Below are 24,557 nucleotides of genomic sequence, written 5' to 3'. Positions count from 1 at the left end.
TTTCTTTGCCCTTTGAATTAAGGTCACCTCTCTACGGAGCCCCTAAAGGGACATGGAGGGAAAAAAAGAACTTTTGCGAGATCCCGCAATAGTTTTGCGAGATCGCGCAATAGTTTTGCGAGATCCAGCAATAGTTTTGCGAGATCCCGCAATAGTTTTGCGAGATCGCGCAATAGTTTTGCGAGATCCAGCAATAGTTTTGCGAGACCCCACAATACTTTTGCGAAATCCCTTAATACTTTTGCAAGATCCCGCAATAGTTTTACGATGTCCCGCAATAGTTTTGCGAAATCCCACAATAGTGTTGCGAGATCTTGCAAAAGTATTGCGGGATCTCGCAAAAGTGTATTTTTTGCGAGATCTCGCAAAAGTTTTGCAGGATCTCGCAAAAGTTTTTTTTTTCCTCCATGTCCCTTTAGGGGCTCCGTAGGATTGCATACTGACCTTGTCTCTCTTCATTCATGTACTGTCGTGTTTTGGGATTTCTCTAGTAATTAAGAACCTCTCCAAATCATCCTCCATGGTTGTAGCTGACACATGGGCGTATTATCCTCCCATAGCAGTACACTTTTCACCTCCACTGTCTGTTTTACTTCCGGCTAGCTGACATGGCAAAACATTTTGCGAGATCTCTTAAAAGTATTGTGGGATCTCGCGAAATTCTATTTTTTCCTCCATGTCCCTTTAGGGGCTCCGTACCTCCCAGAGAAGATGATTGAATTAAAAGTTAAATTTTGGAACTAATTCTTATTATGAAAAAAAAAATAAAAAAATTAGTCCAATTTGGTAGGAAAAAAATCTTCCTAAAAATTGTTTTTCAGCCATTATCACCATGCCGTAATTTGTGCTAAACTTTTTTTGTTTGCAGACATTTTTTTTACTAGTACCCCGTATACTAGGTGAGGTTCAAAGTAATAAACAGCTAAAAATGTCTTTGCTCTGGTTGCATATACACTGTCCTTCTCTTTTACTGGAACCAGTTGTATAACTAATGTATGTCAAACCATTAGTGATGCTCATACCAGCTCTTGTACAAGTAAGTAACCTGATAAGACTGTCTGAACTTTCAGTTAGTAATCCATCGAGTATACGCATGATGTGACAACTTTCTTTTTCTTTTAAACAACCTTCAAAAAGGAGCCGACAGGCGTCTGTTTCCTCAACATGAAGCAGAATTCCTTTCTTCTAGACACAGTCATGTCAATTTTCCCAATAACTTGGCTATAATCACAGCTTGGCAGCATTACATAGGATTACACCATAATGAATGATTAAGGATATTGTATTTAAGTACCTTTAGCTGCTGTTAAATCTGCATAATAATGTAAGACGGTTTTTACTTTTGGCAGCCCAAACAATCTCAGTAAAAGCTTAAGCAAAAGATTTAGATCTATTATACCTGCAATCTAAGAGGAAGGAAAGTAATCGCCCGAGAGGAACTTCAGTTACAAGTTAAACCATCCTACAATATAAATTTAATCATGTCACCTAAAAAAATAAATTAATTAATCAGTTAAACAGATTTTTAAAATTCTGCCACCTAATAAATATGGATCCAACTTGGCATCGCTTAATGCTCACCTTAAAATAACTTGCTCAAAGACTGTGAACAGATTAGCTGCACGGTTTCTGATGTATGTTACTGACCCTTACTCTTTAAACAGACACAGCAGATTTCAGGAATGTTCAGTAAAGTTGGAGACAGAGATTGAAATAGTTTCCATGCTTTCAGTGTGTTTGTATTCTGTGATCCTCCCCTTATTTCTGTAACCGATGAAAAATCTGTTTAGACTTGTCCCGTTTGCTCTCCTGCTGCGCTGCTCTTATCTTTAAGGGTGGTGGTTTCGGTTGCCGGTGGGGCGATTGCGGCTGCTGCAGGAACTGCTGCCGGCGCTTCCACCAGTGGGACCTTCTCCTTCTCAGGAGAGGCTGAACGATTCTCAGCGTTGCTGGTGGTGGCAAGGTCATCAGCTGGGGGGGCGGCATAAGGCTGAGCAGAGCCAAAGCCACGGGAGATCTCATCGAATGTCTTTCCCTTGGTCTCAGGGACTTTTAAAAATGTGAAGATGAAAAAGAAGATGAGGAAGGCTGTGAAGATGAGGAACACCCAAGGACCACACAACTCCTGTGGAGAGAGAAATCAGAAAATTCAATCAAAACTAGTATTATCTCATCTATTATCTCACCTGATATAAAGATTTAAGTAAATTAGGTCAAACAAGAAAAAAAAGAGAGCATTGGAACAAAACAGAGAGAATGAGAAGAAGGGAATCAATCAGAATATCTTCTCACCACTAATTTAGGAAAGGTCATTCCAACAAGGAAGTTGGCTGTCCAATTGCAGCATCCTGCAACGGCCATGGCTGCAGGACGGGGCCCCTGGGAGAAAAGCTCGGCCACGATGAACCATGGAATAGGACCGGGTCCCAGCTCAAACATAGCCACAAAGAGCATGACAGCCAGGATGGCCACGTAGCTCATAGCTGCGATGTGCTTCTGCTCAAACAGTGGGAAGAAACGGAAATCATCAGACTCGTTGGCTGAACATTTGATTAGACTCTAATGAGAAAGAGAGCATCTGCACACATCTCAGCGTGCCTCTCAGGACTCCATGTAACTGTGTTATTTTATTCTTCTAGGAACCGTCTTCAGATTTCTGTCCACCGGAACAAAACATTATAACAAAGAGACATGAAATGATGGCAATAATTTATTATTTCATGAGCTAGAAATAAATCTAAATGATTTGAAAGGGAAAAAAATCAAAATATAATTCAACAAAAACATTAATTCAGCTCTACAGCTTTTATAAACATGTTCTGTGCAATATGCTGACTGTGCAATATGCTGACTGTGCAATATATGTGAATGTAATAGTCATACCACTACCTCACCGTTGTTCCTTACCTACTACACTTTATAATACATGTACACTTGTGCCTTAATCCTTATTTATTTTGATTTACTGTATATATATTGTTTATCCTTAATGCACCTTTTTCCTCCTTGTTTGCACCTTCTTTAATTACTGTGCCAATATGTGACCGGTGAATTTCTCCGCTGTGAGATCAATAAAGCTCATCTAATCTAATTAAATTCATTGCAGCTTCATAGTTGTAATTGCAGATCTAAGTTTAAAGTTTTTGGAAAGTCATATATAAATGTCAAATCATTCTGGCTTAATCATGTATTTAAAGTTTTCTATTTGTCCTAAAAGTTAGAAAATTTCTAAAAAAAAAAAAAAAAAATCCTGTCCTAAAATCAGTTTTTTTTTCTCATTATCCTATGCAGGCCAGTTATACGTCACCTAAATTCAGCCAATCATATATCAACGGTCATCTGTCAATCAAATTCTGGTCATAGCAACTTGATTCATATGTCGCAGCTAATATACGCAACGGTTGAAATAAGAAATAAGAAACATTTGATAAAGGACCAATCACATTCACTTTATTCACTTGTGTAAACTCAGCAGAATTTGGAAATGGTTGGAGCAGCCGCTTCCCTACGACTTTAAAGGTTTTTATAATAAGTTGCTTCCCTGCATGGGATGTGTTCAAACCACTGATTTATGGAGGCTTAGTGGCCTCAGACATGATGCTAACTATCTCTGTGTTCAAAATATTTGATATACTTATTAACTCACCAGATAGAGGGAGAAGGTCATAAGCAGGGCACTGAGAGCCATCCCTCCCAATCCCAGGAGATGAAGAGTCCTTCTTCCAGCCCTTTCTACTAGGAAGAGCTGAATAACAGAGAGGGGATTGATTATATTCAGAATGCAACTAAAGGCATGCAGGAACTCCAGAAACTACTGAGTCCACCTACAGAGACGACGGTGAAGATGGTGTTGACAATGCCGGCTCCTATAGTGGCGTAGATGGGTTGCTTCACTCCAGCTGAGCTAAAGATCCCCGTAGAGTAGTAAAACACCTGCAAGACATAAACAGGGATGTAAAAGGAAAATCATGGTTAAACTGAAAGTTGTATCAAGGTTTTATAAAATGTTTTATTGTTCAAAAATCAGATTTCTTAAGAAACTAAAGAAAAAAAATACATAAATCAGATTTTTTATTCAACACTAATTACAAATAATCATATCTTCTACATTGAATCATAACTATATGTTCTAGTGTTGTTTTAATGGGATGCCCATGTCTGTATTTATTATCAAAACTGCTACGGTAACATCTTTTGTTTATTTTGTGGATCTATATCTAAATTTGAGTCGCGCTGTGTGTTTACTAAGCGTTTGCTGTTCTTTACTCACAGCGTTGATTCCTGACAGCTGCTGGGAGAGCTGCAGCATCACGGCGATGAGGAGGGGCTGTCTGTATGCTGCTGAGCGAAACAGCTCGGCGATGGTCACCTTCTTCTCCAACGCCATCTTGGCGCTCTCCTCCTTCATCTCCTGGAGTTCCTCGTTAACATCTTCGTCGCCACGCAGACGAACCAGAGCTGTCAACGTTTTGAAGAGTAATAAAAAATATGATTTCATGGGAATGCGGAAATTCCTCCATGTCATTGTTTTCAGCTGCCAGACAGAATATTTGTAGCTTGTGTAAGAATAGATGTGTATAGGAGAAAATAAACTTATAAGAGGACCTTGGTAATGTGTTAAAAAAAAAACACCCTCTAACTTACTCAACCTTCTGTATTTCCACCAGCATTTTCCAAATGTTCTCCAAACCTCTGATTCCTGCTGTTTTGAACTAAATCAAAAAGCTTTCTCCACTTTTTGGCTCATTCTTTGCATTTATATTTTGTCCTTCATGCTCGATATAAGGGATTGCTGTTGAGTCAATGACACTTTTGCAATCAACTGGTTGTCCTTATATAGAAAACTTTTAACTAATCTGAATGTATAATCTGGTTGAATAGTTTCTGTAAAGTGCTTTCAGATGATGTGTAGTGAACTGATGCTATATAAACAAACTGAATTGAATGTGCCGTCTGTATTATTTCTAAACAACATTCTTTATACAGATTGGTCTAACGTAAGCAGACATAAAAACTATTAAGTCCAGCTCATACAAGCAATTTGCTCTAATTGTACATCAGTCATCTTTTTTTTCAGAGATTTTGTCATTTAAAAGTTTCTACAGCTTGGAAATTACATTTCAAGTTGTTTCTTCTTCAGTCAAAAGCACACCAGCTGCAGGAAACCAAAGCAAACTATAGATTGTGACTCAATTGAAACATAATTTAAAAAACCCATAACAGCTTGACTTCAGATCCTGTAGTTGAAAAGTTTTTAGCCTTCATTCGAGAGACAGTCTATATTCAACGCCAATGAGGAAGAAGTTAAAAGCCTTCTTCTAAACATTGGAGGAACTTCTGTCTGTTCTGCAGATCTAAATTTATAGGTAGAGTGGAATGAAACAGAGCATCATTAGAACCGTTATTTAAACTATTTGGGATGTAATGTATTCTGGATGACATGATGCAACATCAGGGATGAAACCTGAATTGTTTTTCTATAACTGATGGTGATGATCCGTTCATCAGATTTGAGAGAAAATGTACATTGCAGCAAACGTGCCTTTGCTTTACACCAGGCATCCCCAAAGTCGGTCCGCGAGGGTCACAGTCCTGCAGGTTTTAGAGGTGTCCCTGCTTTAGCACAGCTGATTATGATGATTGAAGTTGAGCAACAGCTTTTTAATCAGCTTTTTAATTAAAATCAGCTTTGTTGGAGCAGGGAAACCTCCAAAACCAACTTTAGGGATGCCTGATTTACACCTTCACCTCACTCATTTAGGGAAAGGTTTTCTATTAAACACTAGAGGGCACTGCAGAAAGCAATCGCCTGTATCCAGCAACAGGAAGCAGAAGGGGAGTGAAAAAAGTGTGTCCTAACACAACAAAATGACAAAGTTTGACTGCATAAAACTAACAGTTAGCAAGGGTGAGTAGAGTAACAAAAAAGTGTACTAAAGTGTAAATAAGAAAAAAAGTATTTGATTAAAATTCTGTGGATCCTAATTGAGGCCATAAAGTTTATTAAAGATAAGGTTTGTTTAAAAAAAATGTAAACCTTAAATATAACACACACACATTCCAATTAGGTTCCACACAGTCCATGAGGCAACCTACTATGTTGGACACATACATTCACATCAAAATAACCTAGAAATGGCAGTGTACAGAGAAATGGAGGTAGAGAATGGGAACTTGACTAGTCACATCAGAAAAGACTTGTTGACTATTGAAAACCAGCTATACAACAGAATAGAAAACGGAGACCTTAACAAGCTTGATTTAAGCTCTATTAGCACAGGAACAAGCAAAACGTGAGGAAATCAAAGAGGAGATGAGTAAATATTTTGAGAATGATTAAAATAAATAAATTTTGGCTCAGTGGAAAGGCTGATTTGAGAACAAACTCAAACGTTCTTTAACTGAATTCACAACTTTAATATAGATTCTTCAATCCTTGCTTTTCTTTGTGTGACTACCTTTGCGTGCTTGTTCCTCTTTCTGCCGGTTGATCAGAAGGAAGCGCGGGCTTTCAGGGCAGAAGGGCAGAAACAGGCACTGCAGCAGAGCAGGGACCACGGTGAGGGCTAGCAGCAGGGGCCACAACCGGTCGGAACCCAACAAAGACTCCAGACCAAAGATCTAAACGCAAAAACACAAACCAGAACTTACTTAGGTTTTAGAGTGGATTAAGCTGGATGTAACCCACTGCTACAGAGTAGTTAATCAAAATATCCTTTAGTAATCAAGGCCAATGAATTATTGAATGACCAATTAATTATCAATCCTGTTTTAAATCCAGCAGATTTGGCATCTCATTCATTGCATCATTGCTTTTAATTCTACTTACATATGTATTCATTTTATGTACTTGAGTAGGTAAAATTTCTAACCTGAGCAATCAGGATTCCCACCACTACACCGAGCTGATGCAGAGTACCGAATGCTCCACGGAGGGGTGTTGGTGACAGCTCACCCACGTACATCGGAGTCAGCCCGGTAAAGAGACCACAGAACAGGCCGATGACCAGACGACCTGCAATCACCATCTCATAGGAGTAGCAGATGGTGGAGAAACCCATGAGGAGGCCTCCGATCACGGCCAGACAGTTCACCAGTAACATGGATTGCCGTCTGAGAGAGAGAAACATTAAATCATGAGCTAGTGCTACAGCAAAGGCTTTCTGCAGAAGGAACGGAAATTTAAATTAAATGTCTCTGAAGCTTTATGGTTCCAATAAATTTCTATGTTTGCATGTTCTGCATTAAAACTGACCCCATAAACTCACAGAAATAACACAAAGCAAATATTTTTTTTATTAATTAAAGAGGTTGACTGAATAATTACACTAAAACTTTCTTAAGGCAATAACCTGATGAATAAATATTAGTTTGGAGGATAAAATTGCAATATTCAAATAACAAACAACTTAAAATTGCATGCAAATGGGGGATTAGGGCCACTGAAAAAAAAAAGTTAACTGATTTTTAAATTTTATTTCAGTTTAATATGGGAAAAAAGTCAGAATTCTGACTTTTTTTCTGAGTATTCTGACTTTTTTCTAAGAATTCTGACTTTAATCTCAGAATTCTGACGTTTTTCCTCAGAATTCTGACTTTAATCTCAAAGTTTTGAGATGTGGGAGCACTCAGCTTCACTGACAAAGATGTGAGTTGTTTGCTAACATGTTTGTTATCTGTCAGAATTTTGAGAAAAAAATCAGAATTCTGAGAATAAAGTCAGAATTCTGAGATTAAAGTCAGAATTCTGAGATTAAAGTCAAAATTCTGAGAATCCTATGTTAAACTGAAATAAAATGGAAAAATCAGTTATCATTTTTTTTTTCCAGTGGCCCTAATCCTCTTCCGTACAAATGTGATGGGTGCAAAAGCAACATAAAGCTGTACAATCAAAAGCAAAACTCAAATATAAAGGTGAAGATACCAACTTAAAAAAGTTAAAGCCAAAATGAATAAATGTTAAATTAAAAGATGAGCACCCTGAGAATATTACTATAACCAACAATGCAAATCAAAAGCAAATTTGAAATATCAAGGATACTTCAATAAATATAGTTTTATCTCCAACCTGCCAAATCGGTTGGCCATGACGCCCACACTGAAGGAGCCCACCATGCCGCCCACACTGAAGATGGACACAGCAACACTCCAGACGATGGTGCAAACCCCTGGGCTGATGGGCTCGCCATAACGCTCCATCCAGGTGTTATTGAAGAAAGATCGCAGTTTCTACGAACGAAAACAGATGTTTGGTTTAAAGATAAAAATCTCTGAAATCTCTTAAAATGCATTTGACTGTAAGACAAACTAGAAAATGGTTGTTTATAGCCTGATTAACTAGCTTAGATGTGCTTAGAATTTAAATATTTACATATCCTGAGCTATCTCTATAGTTATGCTGCTATAGGCTTAGACTTCTGGAGGACATAGGGACCCCCATTTCATCATTCTGCTTCATTCTATCTCTATTCTCCCACTCTGCAAAATCTGTTAGTTCACTCTCTAACATTACGCTCCCTCTGCTTTTTCTGGGTGAATAAATCTAGTGTAAAGTGCTTTGGTCAAGCCTCCTGACTTAAATAAAAGGGAGTTTTTCCTCTCCACTGTCACTACAAACATGCTTAGTGTGAGGAATTGCATTCGAGTCAATGAGTCGATGCAATCAACTGGTTTTCCAGTTAGATAGAAAACTTTGAGTCAATTTGACTGGATGATCTGGTGAACTGTAAAGTGCCTTGAGATGATGTGTTGTGAATTGGCGCTATATAAATAAACTGAATTGAACTGCAATATTGCACATTTATGAACTTTTCATCAGAGATGTTAAAAGTATTATTGTTTATTACTGAAGTAAAAGTATGAATTCTACTGATTAAAAACACTTCTATAGAAGTTAGAGTATCAACTTAAGCTTTTTGCTCAAGTAAAACTGTAAAAGTATCATTTTTGAACTACTTAAAGTATAAAAGTAAAAAAGTAGGATAGATGCTTCAAGAAAAATTTTTCTACAATTCAGGATGATAACTTCCTTATACTTAATTTTCTTAATTTTATAACTAATAGTAACAGTGTCAAATTTAACTTTGCATCATCTTGAAAAACTATTGATATTGTTATGTGGTGATGCAGCACCAAGTCCAAACAAAAGGAAATTAATTGTCTGGATGAAACAAATTATTTTGATAAAAATGTAAGGAGTAGAAGTAAAAAGTTATCGATAAAAATAATTACTCCAGTTAAGAATAGATAGCCAAAATTTCTACTTCAGTAACAAAGTATTTGTACTTTGTTACTTGACACCTCTGCTGTTCATACTAATGGGGTAAAAGGAGATAGTTTGTCATCATAGACCTTAAAAGTTTATCTAGAATTAAAGATGTAACATTTACCAACTATATTTTGTCATGTATCCCACATATATAGATTTTCCAATAACTCTTTATAGCTGTGACAGTTTTATTGCCAGGATAGTTGAAAAGTCGCACTTCCTGATTTATTTCTCTAACAAAAATACACAGATCCTGAGAATTATGACTCCTCTGCTGTTCTAAATTTTCCTCAGGTGGAAGCTCCATTAATCATTGGAGCAAAAACCACTTGTGAGATCACTCTATCAATAATGCTTTTAAGCACACAGCATTTCCGGAATAACCCCTTCTTCCTTTCAGTGCTGGTAAATATGGTCTAATAATGAGTCTTAACAATTAAATATTTAGGTGTTTTTCAAGGTTTTTAATACAGGCTCTGGTTACTCTCTTTTTTTTTTTTTTTAGTGTTGGTACCTGGATTAAGGCTGTAATACTTCAGCTTTTATCCATGAGCTGAATATTTTAAATGTTTAGATCTATTTCATTGCAAAATTTGCCTATGGAGGATAAAAAGTGCCAAAATTAAATAAATAAATACAGCATTAAATAAATGATTAAATGTGTCAATACTTAATTAAATGTGGAATTAAATAAATAAATGTGTTATTCATTAATTAAAACCACGTCACTAATATGAAGTGCCACAATTAAATAAATAAATACAGCGATAAACAAATAATTAAATGTGTAATTCATTAAATAAATAAGGAATTAAAAATATAAATGTGTCATTAATTTAATAAAATACGTCTTCATTTTATAAAAAAAAAATATATATTTATTTCAGTGTGCATTTAATTATTTCATGGTCCTGTGTCGCAGTGCATCGAAACCATTCAAAGAATCTGTCAAACTCACCCATCAAAGTTAGGGGGCGGGGTTAACGCGAATCGAGCCGCCACCTTCTGTATCAGAGTATGTCCACAACCTGTGGATCACAGTCTCTGTAATCGATTTGCTTCGCCTTAATGTGCAGGGTGACCAATCAGGTGTTAGATAACCGCCCCCTAACTTTGATGGGTGAGTTTGACAGATTATTTTAATGGTTTTGATGCACTGCGACACAGGACCATAAAATAATTAAATGCACACTGAAATAATAATATATATTTTTTTAATAAAATGAAGATGTATTTTATTAAATTAATGACACATTTATATATTTAATTCCTTATTTATTTATTTAATCCCACATTTAATTAATTATTGACACATTTAATTATTTATTTAATGCTGTATTTATTTATTTAATTTTGGCACTTTTTATCCTCCATACATTGCAAAATTTGCCTTCGTATCTGAATCAATTAAAAGATGGAACCATCAATAAATAATTAAAAAGTTTTCCAAAGGCAGGGGAAAAAACATTGTCTGCTTTCATTCGGAAGAATTGAAATGGAATATTTAAAGTCTTCCCATCTGACTGCACTTAAAAAAATAAAAAAAACATGTTTTATGTATGGTGGTCAGGAGATAATCTACACCAACCTCTTCAGGAGCGTTGATGACTCCAGTGTTGTAACCGAACTGCAGAGAGCCGATGACAGCGGTGCCCAGCGAGAACAGGAGATAACCAGTAACTTGCTTCTTCTGAAAGGACAGAGTCATGGAAAGAAGAATAATTGAGCTTGATTGGATTGGTACAAAAATAAATATGAAATCTGAGATCTTAATGGCATGTGATACACCGAGAGAAGGACACTGACATTTTAAACTGAGGTGCTGGCAGCAGACTGGTCAGTGATTCAGCAAATAAAGCATCCTACTTCCACACACAGCTACTAGGAAATAATTCTGACAAATATATACATATCTATCTATTTAGAGGTTGTTTTTTTAGGCCTTGCTAACAGCTTCTCTGTGATCCACAGTGTGTTTGACTCAGTTTGACTCTTTCCTGAATATAATCGGATAAATTCAAATGAAATTTGATTGCACAGATGTTGTGGTTCAGCCTGGCCCCTTCTTTAATATCATCAATTTATCTAATAATGACAGAAAATGGAATAAACCTTCATTACAATAAGGCGTTTGAAACCTCATTGAGTGTCAGCACAGTTAACAAGATCTTCACTGTTTTATTTTACATGGGGCAATATTTAAAGGAAAATAATAATACTTTGACGGAAATAGATAAGCACCATTTTAAAGACAAATAACCAGCAATTTCCTTAAGTAAATACTATACTGTAGGTACAACTGCTGCAGAGGGATTCCTGTTTTGTTACATGATGATGAAAATTATTCTTAATCACTCAATAAAATTTGTTTTATTTCTATTTTCCACTTTTGAAAATAAGCTTCCAAGTGTTTAAGATGTCTGACAGACACATGTTCTGTATTTTCATAAATCTGTCTTAATCTTTTGTTTGTTTTTTTCTTTTTTTGTTGTTTGCTTCAATTTCAGCAACTAGCAATAAGAAAATTGTCAAATTAAAGTTAACACACTTTTTACACTGGAAAAACGATCTAGAGATAAATAAAAATTTAATAAGTTAAGTGTATTTACCCTTATTTTGAGTAGGTAAATGAGATGATCTGCCAATGGAATGAGTATTTTTACTCTTAAAATAAGATAATTAGATAAAATGCACTTGAAATAAGACAATGCAGTTGTGTTTTCTTATTTTAAATGGAAATTGTCTTGTTCCATTGGCAAAATGTCTCTTTTACCTCCTCAATTCATGAACAAATGCACTTATTTATCTTAGATTTTTATTTTTTCCAGTGTATTAACCAGTAACAGACTATTTCCATATCTATCAGCAGTTTCTTTAGGATTAAACTTTATTAATAGAATCTTACAATAAACTATAGGCTAAAAAGTGAACAGTGAAATACATTCTTGCCACATCAGTTAAATCAAATTTCTTTGTAATAAAGCTGCCCGACATCTTGGAGACATGTTTTAGCCAGAAGCAAAAAGCCACTGTGTTACACATACACATATCATCCGAGGTTAATTAAATTGCTTTAACACATGCTTCCATGAATAAATAATGCTCTATATGTGATTTACTGAGGACCATGTGAGAATGCTAAGGTCTGCATCTAAACACCTTAGTAAAAGACATTCATCTGCACCACTCTTAACATACAGCATCATGAAAAATTAATGAACCATGTGTAATTTTCTCAGGGCAGCATGAAAACCTGATAATCTAGGTCACTGTGTTATTGCCTCTGCTTATGTTAGACACAAAGTCAGTAGCTGAGGGACTAAGAGGCTGAGTGTGCAGAACGGGCTGCTGCTGCTGAGACAGCAGAGAGACGTGGGCCGACCTCAGGTGATCCTCTGCTTTAGCAATATCACAATAAGGTCAGGCAATATTAGCACAGTGAATACGCTGCAGCTGTTTGATGCAAAGGGCTGGAGCCTTTGTTTGGGATGGAAGGAAAATAAAAGGAACTACAACATGACTTCTTTAAAGAAGAACATTATCGCATCTGCCGATCAATACATCTGACACAAGAATGCAAATCTAATCTGATTTAATGCATAAAATGAATACAATACAAGTTATTATTGCTCGAACCTGTCAACCTCTGGAGAAGTGAAAAGCAATGATAGAAGCAGCAGAGGGAGGAATGAAATGCTGAAAATGATCTGGCGGAGAGCAGTGAACCCCAGGGTTTGTTGGAAGGTCTGTAGATATTGAATGTGCATCGCGAAGATTTGCCCCCTGACCCTAATAGGGAGGCTAAGATTGCAGTTTGCTGTGGTGGAACCGTTTCTCGAAATGAAAGCAAAATATCCAAGATTTTTATAAAACACCAGCAGCAGAAACTCTGTCCCACTCAACAGACAGACAGGAATCCTTTCATTAATGTAGATTAAAAAAATAGGATCTTTTTCTTGGATGATCTTTTCTCCTTGACAATTTTCTTTAAAAATGGAAACCCTGAGATTTTTTTTTATGTATTTTTATAATATTGTTAAAAACATTTGTTTCATTTGACATTTATTATATGAAGTAACTTATAAGCTATTAATCCTCAATTACCACCTGATGTTTATTTATCAAGTTTTTTTAACAACCTAAGCTGTTTTATAGATGCATTGGTTTCAGTGCAGTTTAACTTTGTAAAATAATTATCTTGATATCAAAGATTGTTGATATTGTGAGGTTGATTATTTTTTTCTTTAAAGAAACATTTAAATCCCTGAATTTATGCAACAGATTAGATCTTTTAAGTTAAATAGATTTTAAGCCGTTTTAAGACATTTCGCTTCTCATCCATAAAGCTTTCTCAATTCAAAATGTCTGGAGTAACGTTAAGTTCCAGGCTTATAGAGGGCCCAACAAAAGCCTTGTTATGCTTAAAAAATGAAATTCAAAGTCCTGTATTATTTTAAATTGACATAAAACATTAACCATATAACCAGCAGTATTTCTAGCACCCTTGATTAATTACACATTGATTTCCTGCTGATTACATTTTTGGATATCCTCATTTCCAGGGCCATAACTACTATTAAGGACAATGAGGTTGTTTCCTCTGTGTTTTATTCGTTTATCTATTGCTTAAATTGTGACATAAACTAAAGTAGTTACAGTGAAACTGACTGTAAGACGATGATCTTGGTCTTCCACTAAACTGTGAGGTGTTTTATATTTAAGCAGCCAAAAGTAGCACGACTGTTTAATCATCTTAAGTCATCGTCAGCACGCACTGTCGCTATGGTAACTGCAACACACGAGCTCCCGCCAAGTCAGTCCCTCAGTCCCTGGAAGAGCACAACAAGTATGGCAGGCCTTTTTATCATAAAATCATCTTCACCACGTTTTCATTCCAGATATCTTGAATCCGTTTTTGACTAGACATATTAGTAAATAAGATATCTGTATATTTATACTGTATTTGGTCATGCAAAATACTTATTTCATAAATCTGCAATTAAATTATGAGTAGTCTAAATGACGTCAGATTTACTATTAATTTGTTAAGGGTCTCCAGTTTAACATATCTGCAAAACATTACTTACTATCTGAGAGGTATATTTCAGATATCAACAATTAAACTATGACTATTCGGAAAGTGAATTTGAAAAATCTAATTTTTTGTTCTGACTAATCATAAATTTAAATGAGAGATATCTCAAATTACCTTGTTATGCAGTATTTCAAGATATCTTAAAGGAGGATTTGAGTAGTCGGAATTAAATTCCAGATATCTTAAAAGCAAATAATGATTAGATGTATCCATGTTATAGATATCTAGAATTTTATTTTTGACTAGTCGAAATTCCTTTGAAGATATCTCAACAGGAATTAGAGGTATCTTAAACATTTTTTTAATCCAGACGGCTTTATTTAAGATATATTGAATCACTCTGACTAGTCAAAACGTAGTAGTTATGTAGAATTTTCGGCGGAAGGTCTACAAAGGCATCTTAGCCTTTCTGGTGTTTGTTTTCAGTTGTCTGCAATGATATATCCAGGGCAAATTCTGTGGATTTAACACCACATTTAGTGCCGCAGCTTGTGCTTGAACTGGTTTGGACTTGGAAAAAAATGCTGCATTTTATCCTTGAGATTGTGTTGACAAAAGAGGCTTCAAAAGAAAGATTAAAGTAAAATCAGGTTTATAAATATATATAAATATAATATATTTAAATGTCTGGCAGGGGCGACAGGAGAGGATAAATTTACAGCTGAGCCTTTTACAAAAGTCAGAATGATGGTTTTGCTCCTTAAGACTCTGGGATAGAGTTAAATAATGGAATTAAAAACCTGTCTGGGGAAACGTGCCACCAAACCACCTCAATTCAATTCAATTCAATTCAATTCAATTCAATTCAATTCAATTCAATTCAATTCAGTTTATTTATATAGCGCCAAATTCACAACACATGTCATCTCAAGGCACTTTACAGTTCAACCAGATCGAAGTTCTGACTCTTGAACTTAATATTTTTTTGGGCCCTTCTCCTTTCTTTCTCTACATGATTTTACAAGTCTAATATGAGGATACTCCATCAGATTGTCGATCATCCTAAAGACCATTTTGTAGCATTGGAAATCAGAAGAAAACTGTAAGCAACAACAACAAAAAAACACAAAATAAATAGAGATTTTCTTAAATCCTTCAATCGAACTTAGCTTGACTCTATACTAATTTATTTCATGAACTAAAGTTGACTTTTTTCGCTACTTAATGGGTCTATTTGAATGGTGCTAAAAAAAACTTTGAGGTATTTATTAGCTGGAATGAGTTCATAAAAGTTTTGGATCTCTGCAGTAATGGAAATCAAACTATCAAAGTCAAAATAAGATGAGATAACGTTGTGTCGCTCTTTGCATTAAAACAGATCGATGACATTTTGATTACAGGAGCTGCTCCAAGCTGTAGCAGTCATGTGATTAATAAAGTGTTCTTTTTAGAGTAAGGATCATTTATGAAACATGCCCCTTATCCATGCCCCAACACATTCTGCACTCTTGTTCGAAAAGAAAACAATTTCTTTTCGTTAAATAAACCTTTTACCTATTCTTCTCAGTTTTTGTCCCCTGAGGAATCAGGAGACCTTTGAAAGTCATCGATAATGCCTTCCTGCTAGAATGAAAGCCCTGGGTGTGTCTGTTAGAGATGGATGAGTCACTGCCATTTGCTCACAATAAGAATAAACTAAAAGACTTTCACGTATTTCTATCTTTTAATCTACTGCTTTATCTAATAAATATATCTTCATTTAATAATAAGGCATTAAGAAATTGGAAAAAATATTCAGTTATCATTTAACATGCATAGCTGCAACCCTAAAGGCTATTTTAAAAATATTTTACCACATCCAATAGCTTAAATCTGACAAAAAAATAAATAAATCATGTGATCCATGCAGTTTATAAACATGATTAGAACTATGTTTTCTTTATTTGTGATGCTCTAAAAACATTAATGGCTAAATATTAATGGCTAAACGTTTAACGTTTAACTTTTAGCCCTTAAATTGTTCATCTCATTTCTATTTTCAATAACGCATTTTTTGCACAAATGCCTATTTGCACTGAACCACTGCAACTTGCACACTGTCTCTTATCCTCTCCACTGTTCACACTTTGACCACTGCTGCACTTTTTGTATTTAACTTGTGCCATTTGAAATATCAATGCAACGTTCATAAGCTGTATGTAACGCAATTTCGTTCTGTATGCACTCTGTGCATACAAAATGACAAAGAAGTCTAAGTCTAAGTCTATACACAGTGTTTGCCACAATTATTTACCCCTATTGAGGAAAGAGGATCAGTGCACTGAAATGTTTAGGTAAAAAAAAAACTTTAATGAGTTTAATTTATCCATTGGGAGAAAAGTTCAGTCTAAATAATTTTTTGTAGAAAAAAATAATAATTTTTTGAACACATAAAATCCTGGTGCCTCCGTAGGGAGAGCTTTGTACGACCTCGATCAGTTAGACATTTTTAACACAAGATACAGGAATATTTTAAATCCACTGGTTTTCCACATATTTTTAGTTCTTTAGACTTTGACAGAGATGGAGAAATGGTGAGTTTAAAATAAACCTGAAAAAATCGCAGTATAAATATGAAAAAGAGAGACTTAATTTAAATGTGTTTTAAAGATTTTGTACCAAGAACTTTACCACTTTTCTTTTTTAAGGGCTGCTAAGCTCACTGGATAAATGCTTTCAAGTTAGAAGTTGGATAATTTATGTATCATTTTTGATTTTTGTTTAAAACTAAGCTATTGCAAAATCAAAAAAATTGAATATAAAGTGTTAATTATGCCAATAAACATAAATGTAAATCCCTTTATTGTCCTACAATGGGGAAATTCACTCTGCAATTTAACCCGTCCCCTTGGGGAGCAGTGGGCTGCCATAGCGTGGTGCCCGGGAAACGCTCAGCGGAACCGGGTTCTTGCAACCTTATCAGAGGACAACTGCACTGCTCTAACCCACTAGGCCAACACTAGGACCCCTCTGGACAGGAAACCTAATCATTCACATCTGCTTGAAAAAACATCAACATCACTGTATATTTAATTAACAGATGCAATGAAGGCAGAGTGGCATCAGCCGCAGCACAACAGAGGAAACATGAAACTCAGACCCAAAGAGTAAAGCTACTTAGAATGAGGACGATCTGCTCCTCTATTCTCTCCATTTCTCCTTCAATGACCGTTTCTATTAGTTTTTTTGTCATGTAACAGTGACTCAGTAAGATTCCCAAATCACATGACTGCACTCAAATGTCTCCGCAGTGATCAATAGTAAGGCAAAATCGCTGCTTGTTAGCTAAGCTTTCTCTCATAAATGACATTTTTTTTCTTTAAAAGCTGAGGAACTCACCTGATTTTCAACCATTTTGTTCTCCCGGATCACAGAATATTTTCCCACTTGGTTCAAATTCCCAGCATAAAAAAAGTGTTTAAAAAAAAAGAGTTTGGGATGTTTAAAATTTAGTATTATTCAGCAGCTTTCTCTAGCAGCCTGGGATAGCAGGCAGACCAGCTTAGCAGATATGGTGTTACTATGGAAACCATTTCACCACAGCATCATGCAGTCATTAAATGCAGATGTATGGGCCTATCTAGATCCATGTAAAATAAACGAAGAAAGAAGAAAATGAGGCTATTTGCAACTATTTCAGTCCAGTGCACCCAGTTGACATTTAACTAATTAAATCTGTGTTTGTCTGTCAATAGTCTCCATACCTCCCCCCCTTCCACATTCTCACCCAAAGCTGGAATCTGCAGTTTTATTGACGCAGGCTAATAAACCCCAAGCTACCACGGAGCCAAAGGCACACATGCATTATGGTCACAAAAGTAATGAGAGAGGCTTAAATTAACTGAATAAAATCAAGGATCCGCTCTTCTTCAACAGGTGGCATCCATAAGGAAGCAGAAAAAGACAACTGGCCTAAAACACTAAGTTACAGCTGTGTGTTTTACTAAATAAAAGTCATGCAGCTTGTGTTATTAGAGAAACACAGCAGCCTACTTTAAAAAAGCAAAGAAATATAAAAGCAAAACCTATAGAATAAGAAAACATGGCTGATCATTGGCAAAAGATAAGACCTAACATTAAAACATTTCCTTTTAAATTAAATTGTTGGTGATACAATAATTAATTTCCAATTGATATTTTATGAGCAGCCTAAAGTTACCCAAATCCGATTTTTTTGCCCATATGTGACCTGTATCTGATCTTTTCATGGCAGATCCGATTTTTTCCAATGTGACCCAGGAAACTTGGCTATGTGGTCCTGAATCCCATACAATTCTGCTCTTTTCAAATGCGACCTGTGTGTGAACAGCCAGGTCGGATTAATCCGACCTGAACGACATTAATACCCAGCAAAGGTCACTATTCTGTGGCTTTCAATGGAGAAGCGGCAAGAAAAACCACAACCATGATGAACAATAATGCGTAAAGTAGTATTTATGTTTAATCATCTTGAAAAGATTGAGTTTTAATGTTAGGAAAGATCATTAGATGCGCCCCTTCAAAGCCATCCATGTTCACTTCTGTAAACACAGAGCGCACTTGCTTGTGATGTCACTGCGTCTTCTACTGCACATGCGGGGAACTTAATTTGTATGAATGCAGTTTACTCAAAAAAATTTGGAATTGAGCATTTAGGCCTGCAGTAGCCTTAGTATTTTGTCTAAACCTCTTGAGGATCTGTTTGGATCTTCAGCTGAAATGTTTTCCCCAGCTTATTTACATTGACCATTAGTCATGTGTCCCTGAGGCCCCCCCCTTCACCCTGCCCTCTGACACTCCTTTCTAACATTTGGTCAGTAACACGTCAATATATTGACACATGTTCACAATGACATGCAAGCTGCCTGAACTGCTGTAAATTCACCAATGAAAACCACTTTTCTAAAGATAACCAGCAGGAATTCACAAACCGAACAGCAAAGCTGATTCCTATGAGCTTATGATAAAAAAACAGAATACATAAACATGGACATTAAAGTGTAGATGTTTTCAGTAGATCAGGGATCAATTGCTCCTTACATTTACACTGCATACATTAGGCCGTAATGTTTGGGCTAAGAGGTCTACGTTTTAAATGTTTTACTTTAAATAAATTATTGTAATTTTGGTGTTTAGTCACAACAAATGTTGAAATTGTCATGAAGGGATCCTCTGTTTCCTTGTCTTTGGGTTACCTGCCTGCCACTGACATGTGCTCTGAATCTGATAATTAGTGAGAGCAAATATACCTGTCTGTCTGCTAATCACCCTCATTCCCCCCAGCTTTTATCCTGCCTTTTAAATCCTGCTTCTCACAGTCAGTCTCTGCCAGACTGTCTCTTTCCCTGCACGGGGTTCATTCCCAGTGCTTGAGTACACAGCCTGCCTTCCTTTGTTTCTATGGTTCTCCTGCACTCACTGCATTCTCATTGGCTTCTGACACTGATCATGACCTGCCATGCCTCTGTCACCAGCCAGTTCAGCCATCTTCTGCCTTTTTCAGCCTACAACTATCATGTTATGCCTACATCTCCAGTTCATCTGATCATGAATACATCTACAGCTGAGCTTTAAGGTTACATACTCTTCCTTTAAAGACAGAAAAAAATCAGCTGCCAGTAAAATTAATTGAAAATGACAGATGACAAATGTAAATAATATGTATATTATTTATAGGTTATGTCATCTGTCATTGACAATGACAGATGACATAACCTATAAATAATAGGGTAAGTAAATAATATATGCAGGTAGTTGGTAGCTGCATATATATAATAATAATAGGGTATAGGGTAATAATACATAAATAACATATATATATATATATATATATATATATATATATATATATATATATATAGGGAATGTAAACCTCCCAGAACAACTTTATATGAAAAAGACAAGTAAAATCAAAGACCCCCGATCCTGAAAGAATAACAGTCTTTAATTTTCACGGAGAACATTCAACTAAATAGTCAATGTAATACAACTAAATGATCAAAATAGCAAAACAAAATAATCTAAATAAAAATAATAATAATAATAACCAAAGTAATAACACTAATTAGTTATAGTAATAACATTCAATATGCAAAATAACAAAGATGAATAATCTAAATGACAAAATAACCAAAATAACAAAACAAAGTAGCCAAAACACAAAACTAAATAATAAAAAAAATCAAACTAAACTTCAAGTATAATTACTCTAAGTAAAAGTAATGGAAAACAGTGAGTATAACACAAGGACATTGACTGCAATACAAAAACCAAGCTCTAAGAAGTTTTTCAGGCACAAACTCTGATACTCCAAAATAAAACTCCAAGATATAATGCTGCCCTTTATGGGACACAGGAAACATGTGGAACATTGCTTCTGTGGAATGAAGCTGAAGGTGACCTTTAATGGACTACCTGTAAACTGCTACTGTATGAGTACAAGACTGCATCCTGAACACTCCTTCTCCACAGTGAAACATGGCGGTGTCATGGTCTGAGGATACCTTTCTATGGGGAAGATGGATGGATCTAAATACAGAAGTATGAGGCAGTCTGGAAATACAGCCTGGTAGCTGCATAGCAACAACAGAGCAGGTTAGATAAAATCATCCCATGAGGATGGCAAAGTTCAGATTTAAATCGAATTGATGCTCGGTAGCAAAGAGAGCCTCTGTTCATCCTGATTTAGCTGTTGTGATTTTTAAAGAATAATGGAGCATAATGTTAATGTAGCTGTTCCTGTAGTAAAGGTACTTCTACAAAGCATTGACTCTGGAAGGCTGAACATATATGCATGCCACACTCTTCACTTGATTATGTCCTCAATAAAGTATGTTATTTATGTCATGCACAGTCTGAATGTAGGTTTTATGTTTAGGTGCCTTTCTCATAAAACGAGCTGTAATCTATTTTTCTGGCATGTATTGCATGTTTGGTCATCTGCATCTAGCGTTCTCTATTTCCCAGGAGTCCTTTACATCAGTGGTTCTCCTCAGGGACCACTGCCCTGCATGTTTAAGCCGTCACTGTGCTGCCATACACCTGACTTATATGAATGAAAGATTAACAGACTTCTGGAGCCCTTGATGACTGCTGAGGAGGTTCTGGTATCATTTGAATTAGAAATTAAAAACAAATTCAATCAAAGGGAATTTTAAAAAAGCCAAAGGAGAAAAAAAAGAGGCAGATTATAGTTCTGTATTCTGTGCTGTTATTAAACAAGCAGATATTTTTTACAGTTTATGTATTTTTAGTCTTTTAAATCCTTTTTTGAGTGGATGTGATAAGTTAACAGAAAATGATATAACAAAGCATTTCACCATTTATGCTCACATTTAAATATTTGCATTGCTCAATAAATATATCAGTTAAAATGTGGCCTCCTTCACATTGCCTGCAGACTGCATGTCCACTTATGAAATATGATTACATTGACTCTAAAATCCTCGGAAAACATGCATTAAATCCCACCCATAACACATCCACGGCATGTTCAGAGACTCATGGCAACATTGGTGACTCATGGAAACCTTATAGCATACATTACCGCCCACAAAGCACTGCTTAGAGACTCTTACAGCCCATTATAAACAAATGTATGTCCAAGATATTACACCATTAAAGCGTTTGCTTCAATTTAGCTTAAGTTTATTATATTTTTACACAAGCTGCATAACACACAAGCCTAACATATCTTGTATGGATAGGAGTCACGGGATAGAGGGTAAATATCCGCTCACCTGGCCTTCCATTTTTAAAAGATGCTATAGATGCTCTCTCCGTTGTCTAGTGGGATTTCAGGTCTGCAGGATGCAGAGACTGAGGAGAAAGAAAGGCGTGGAGGGTTGATGGAGGGAGGGAGGAGACGCCAGGTGGTGCCTCACAGCCAACAGCTGCAAAACATGGAAACCGCGTTAGTCGCTGTCCGTGGTACTAGTTCATCTCTGCATTGCTTATGGTTTAAAAACGCCCCCAACGCTGCTTAAATATTTGAAGATGCACGGCTTTTAAGAAAATAAGCAGATGCTATTTGTTAACCTCTATCCCTGCAGTCAGATGAAGGCCAATTGGCTCAGTTTACCCCAGCAGAAGCATCCAAGATCCCTGATATGATCCCAGTTCGATCGGTGGGAGGAGACTCACCTGTCGTGACCGGTGGGACCCACGGCGGGCTGCAACAGGTCTCTTTTTTTTTTTTTTTTTTTTTGAAAACGCTGCCCTACACAGTGCGTCCCTTGCAAGGGGCTGCGAGGAACGAGGCACGTAACCCACATGCTATGATTACACCCGTCTCAGCTCGGCCAATCAGCGGCCGCTACGCCACGGTGTCGTGACGCAATCCCCTCCCTCGTTTAGCCTGCAAATAATCTTGATTCCAGAGCAGCATCACCGCGTCCAATCATGGCTGAAGCATAGCCTTTAGTCGGTTAGTTGGTCAGAACTGGCGCATGCCGTGGGGGGATGGGGGTCTGCCACAGTGGGTCGTGGGGATGTGCTTGTAAACCCCCCCCCCCCCACTCTCTCTCCCTCTCTCTGTTGTCCTCTATGATGCTTCTAGAAGTTGACCTTGGCTGCTGCTGCTGCTGCTCATGGGACGTCACGTGATATGACGCAGCTCAGATGATGCTTCGGTTTAACACGCTTCATTTGAAAAGTTTCTTCTACAGTCATGATTATTTTCAAACAGAATAAATAAGTTAGAGAAATAATTCAGAGTTCAAGATATGCTTAGAGAAAAGGGGGAAACAGATGATTACATAGTAAATAAGTAGTTAAGTACTTAAGTAGTTAACTACTTAATAAGTAGTACACTTCCCAGTCAAATTTAGAAACAATAAGCCCTAATTTCAGTATTTCTAAGGCTGCAAAGGCAAGACGAAAGTGGCTTCCTTATACAGTGACCATTACTTTATCTGGCATGTTTTAACCGATTATTTTAGAGAACATAGACTGTGCCTGTTTTTGACTTTTATTAACGTATACCAAAGAAAACCTGTCTCAAATTTTAAATTGGAAGTTGGACATTGTGAGTTTTTCTTTGCTATAGAGGTTAACATCTCAAGCTATAATGCTTTGATTTGAAATTCTCAGTAGGTCAGGCTCCATGTTAAGGATTGTTGTTCTGCAGGAAGGCAAATCTCTGCTCTGCTCTCTATGGTGCTGCAGCCAATAGCAGGTTTTCTTCCAGGACTGAGCTACATTTAACCAGATGTGTTAAGTAACTAAGTATAAATACTTTGTTGGTGCACTTTATGTCATTTTCAATATCTGTACTTTACTTGAGTATTTATTCGTCTGAGGATTTTTTCTTTCACTACCTTCATTTCAACCCAAATATCTATACCTTCTACACCTTGCTTCCTTTAAAAATGTCTAGTTTCTTCTATATCTATTGATAACAACATGATGTGGCAGCTGAAACATAATTGAGGAAAATCCAGAGGGGCTCGTTAATCTGTCCAGTTGGTGCAAAGTTTGCTGACAGAAAAGCACAGATGGCCAGAAAGATGAAGACAGCGGCCAGAGAAAAAAAGATGATTGATCTGATTCTGATCCATAAGACATTCTCCATCCATATTCCCCTCTTTTTAGATTTTAAATGAACTTGTTTATTTTTTTTGCTTTAATTTCTTTTTAATAGTAATTGAAACTTTGTTTTCTTTAAAAACAGAAACTCTAAATTAATTCACCTGTTGTTAAGCTCAATCTATATTATCCTGTCTGAAATTTTAATGTAGTACAAAACTATACAGAGTCTGTATTTTCTATGGTTTTGTCTAAAAACACTGTGAGAAAAATAGAAAAAATAAACAGTTTTTCTGAGAATCAAACAATTTTTTTTAAGAATACATTTTAAAAGCTATTTTTTATCAGTAAAGGCAGAAACTTCATTTTACAGTTTTACACAAGTACAATGCAAAACCTGTACTTTTTTTTACTTTTACCTATAGCTAACAAGCTCAACAGTTACTTTAATTTTTTCCTCTTTATTTTTACACAGGTATCTGCATTTTAATTTGTGCTTTTTACTTTGGCCAGTACAAGTATCATCTTATTGGATCAACTTCCTTCCCGTTCTGATGGCCTCCTTTGCCCCTGTTCCACAAAGGCCACATTTGTAGAGGGCATTCCTATAACTTGGCACTTGCAAAATGTAAATCTTTGCCACTCATTCCGATTCAATCTATGGTTTTCTGTATCTTAGCAGCTCTTTTATCAAGTTTCTAAATTAGATGA

The 24,557-nt window shown here is 36.2% G+C and overlaps 1 protein-coding gene across 2 annotated transcripts; it reads right to left on the bottom strand.

The window, feature by feature from the left end:
* Window positions 1-765: 765 nt before the first annotated feature.
* Window positions 766-22,730, bottom strand: LOC119795062 (solute carrier family 2, facilitated glucose transporter member 1-like). Of its 2 annotated transcripts, XM_038302893.1 has the most exons (11): window positions 22,464-22,730; window positions 22,061-22,213; window positions 10,857-10,958; window positions 8,069-8,229; window positions 6,873-7,113; window positions 6,459-6,621; window positions 4,271-4,458; window positions 3,829-3,933; window positions 3,647-3,745; window positions 2,293-2,496; window positions 766-2,125 (listed from the first exon to the last, which is right to left on the bottom strand). In XM_038302893.1, the coding sequence occupies exons 2-11, from the start codon at window positions 22,070-22,072 to the stop codon at window positions 1,787-1,789; spliced, it is 1,614 nt and encodes a 537-aa protein (XP_038158821.1). In that variant the 5' UTR covers window positions 22,073-22,213; window positions 22,464-22,730; the 3' UTR covers window positions 766-1,786. The 2 variants fall into 2 exon arrangements, with proteins under 2 accessions (XP_038158821.1, XP_038158820.1); XM_038302892.1 differs by lacking the exons at window positions 22,061-22,213; window positions 22,464-22,730 and having other exon boundaries at window positions 10,857-10,976.
* Window positions 22,731-24,557: the final 1,827 nt, after the last annotated feature.

The sequence above is a fragment of the Cyprinodon tularosa genome, unplaced genomic scaffold (genome assembly GCF_016077235.1).
Source record: "Cyprinodon tularosa strain WSP-4 unplaced genomic scaffold, ASM1607723v1 ctg5, whole genome shotgun sequence".
NCBI classification, from domain to species: domain Eukaryota; kingdom Metazoa; phylum Chordata; class Actinopteri; order Cyprinodontiformes; family Cyprinodontidae; genus Cyprinodon; species Cyprinodon tularosa.
The sequence above is the reverse complement of the archived record's forward strand: the minus strand, read 5'-3'. Positions and strand labels throughout refer to the sequence as shown.

Excerpts from the sequence above, each read along its gene's own strand:
- LOC119795062 (XM_038302892.1), bottom strand. The coding sequence starts at position 10,976 with ATGACTCTGTCCTTTCAGAAGAAGCAAGTTACTGGTTATCTCCTGTTC. Across the intron at positions 4,459-6,458 it reads AGAGGAACAAGCACGCAAAG|CTCTGGTTCGTCTGCGTGGC; the intron begins GTAGTCACACAA and ends AAACGTTGACAG. Across the intron at positions 2,126-2,292 it reads TGACCTTTCCTAAATTAGTG|GAGTTGTGTGGTCCTTGGGT; the intron begins GTGAGAAGATAT and ends CTCTCTCCACAG.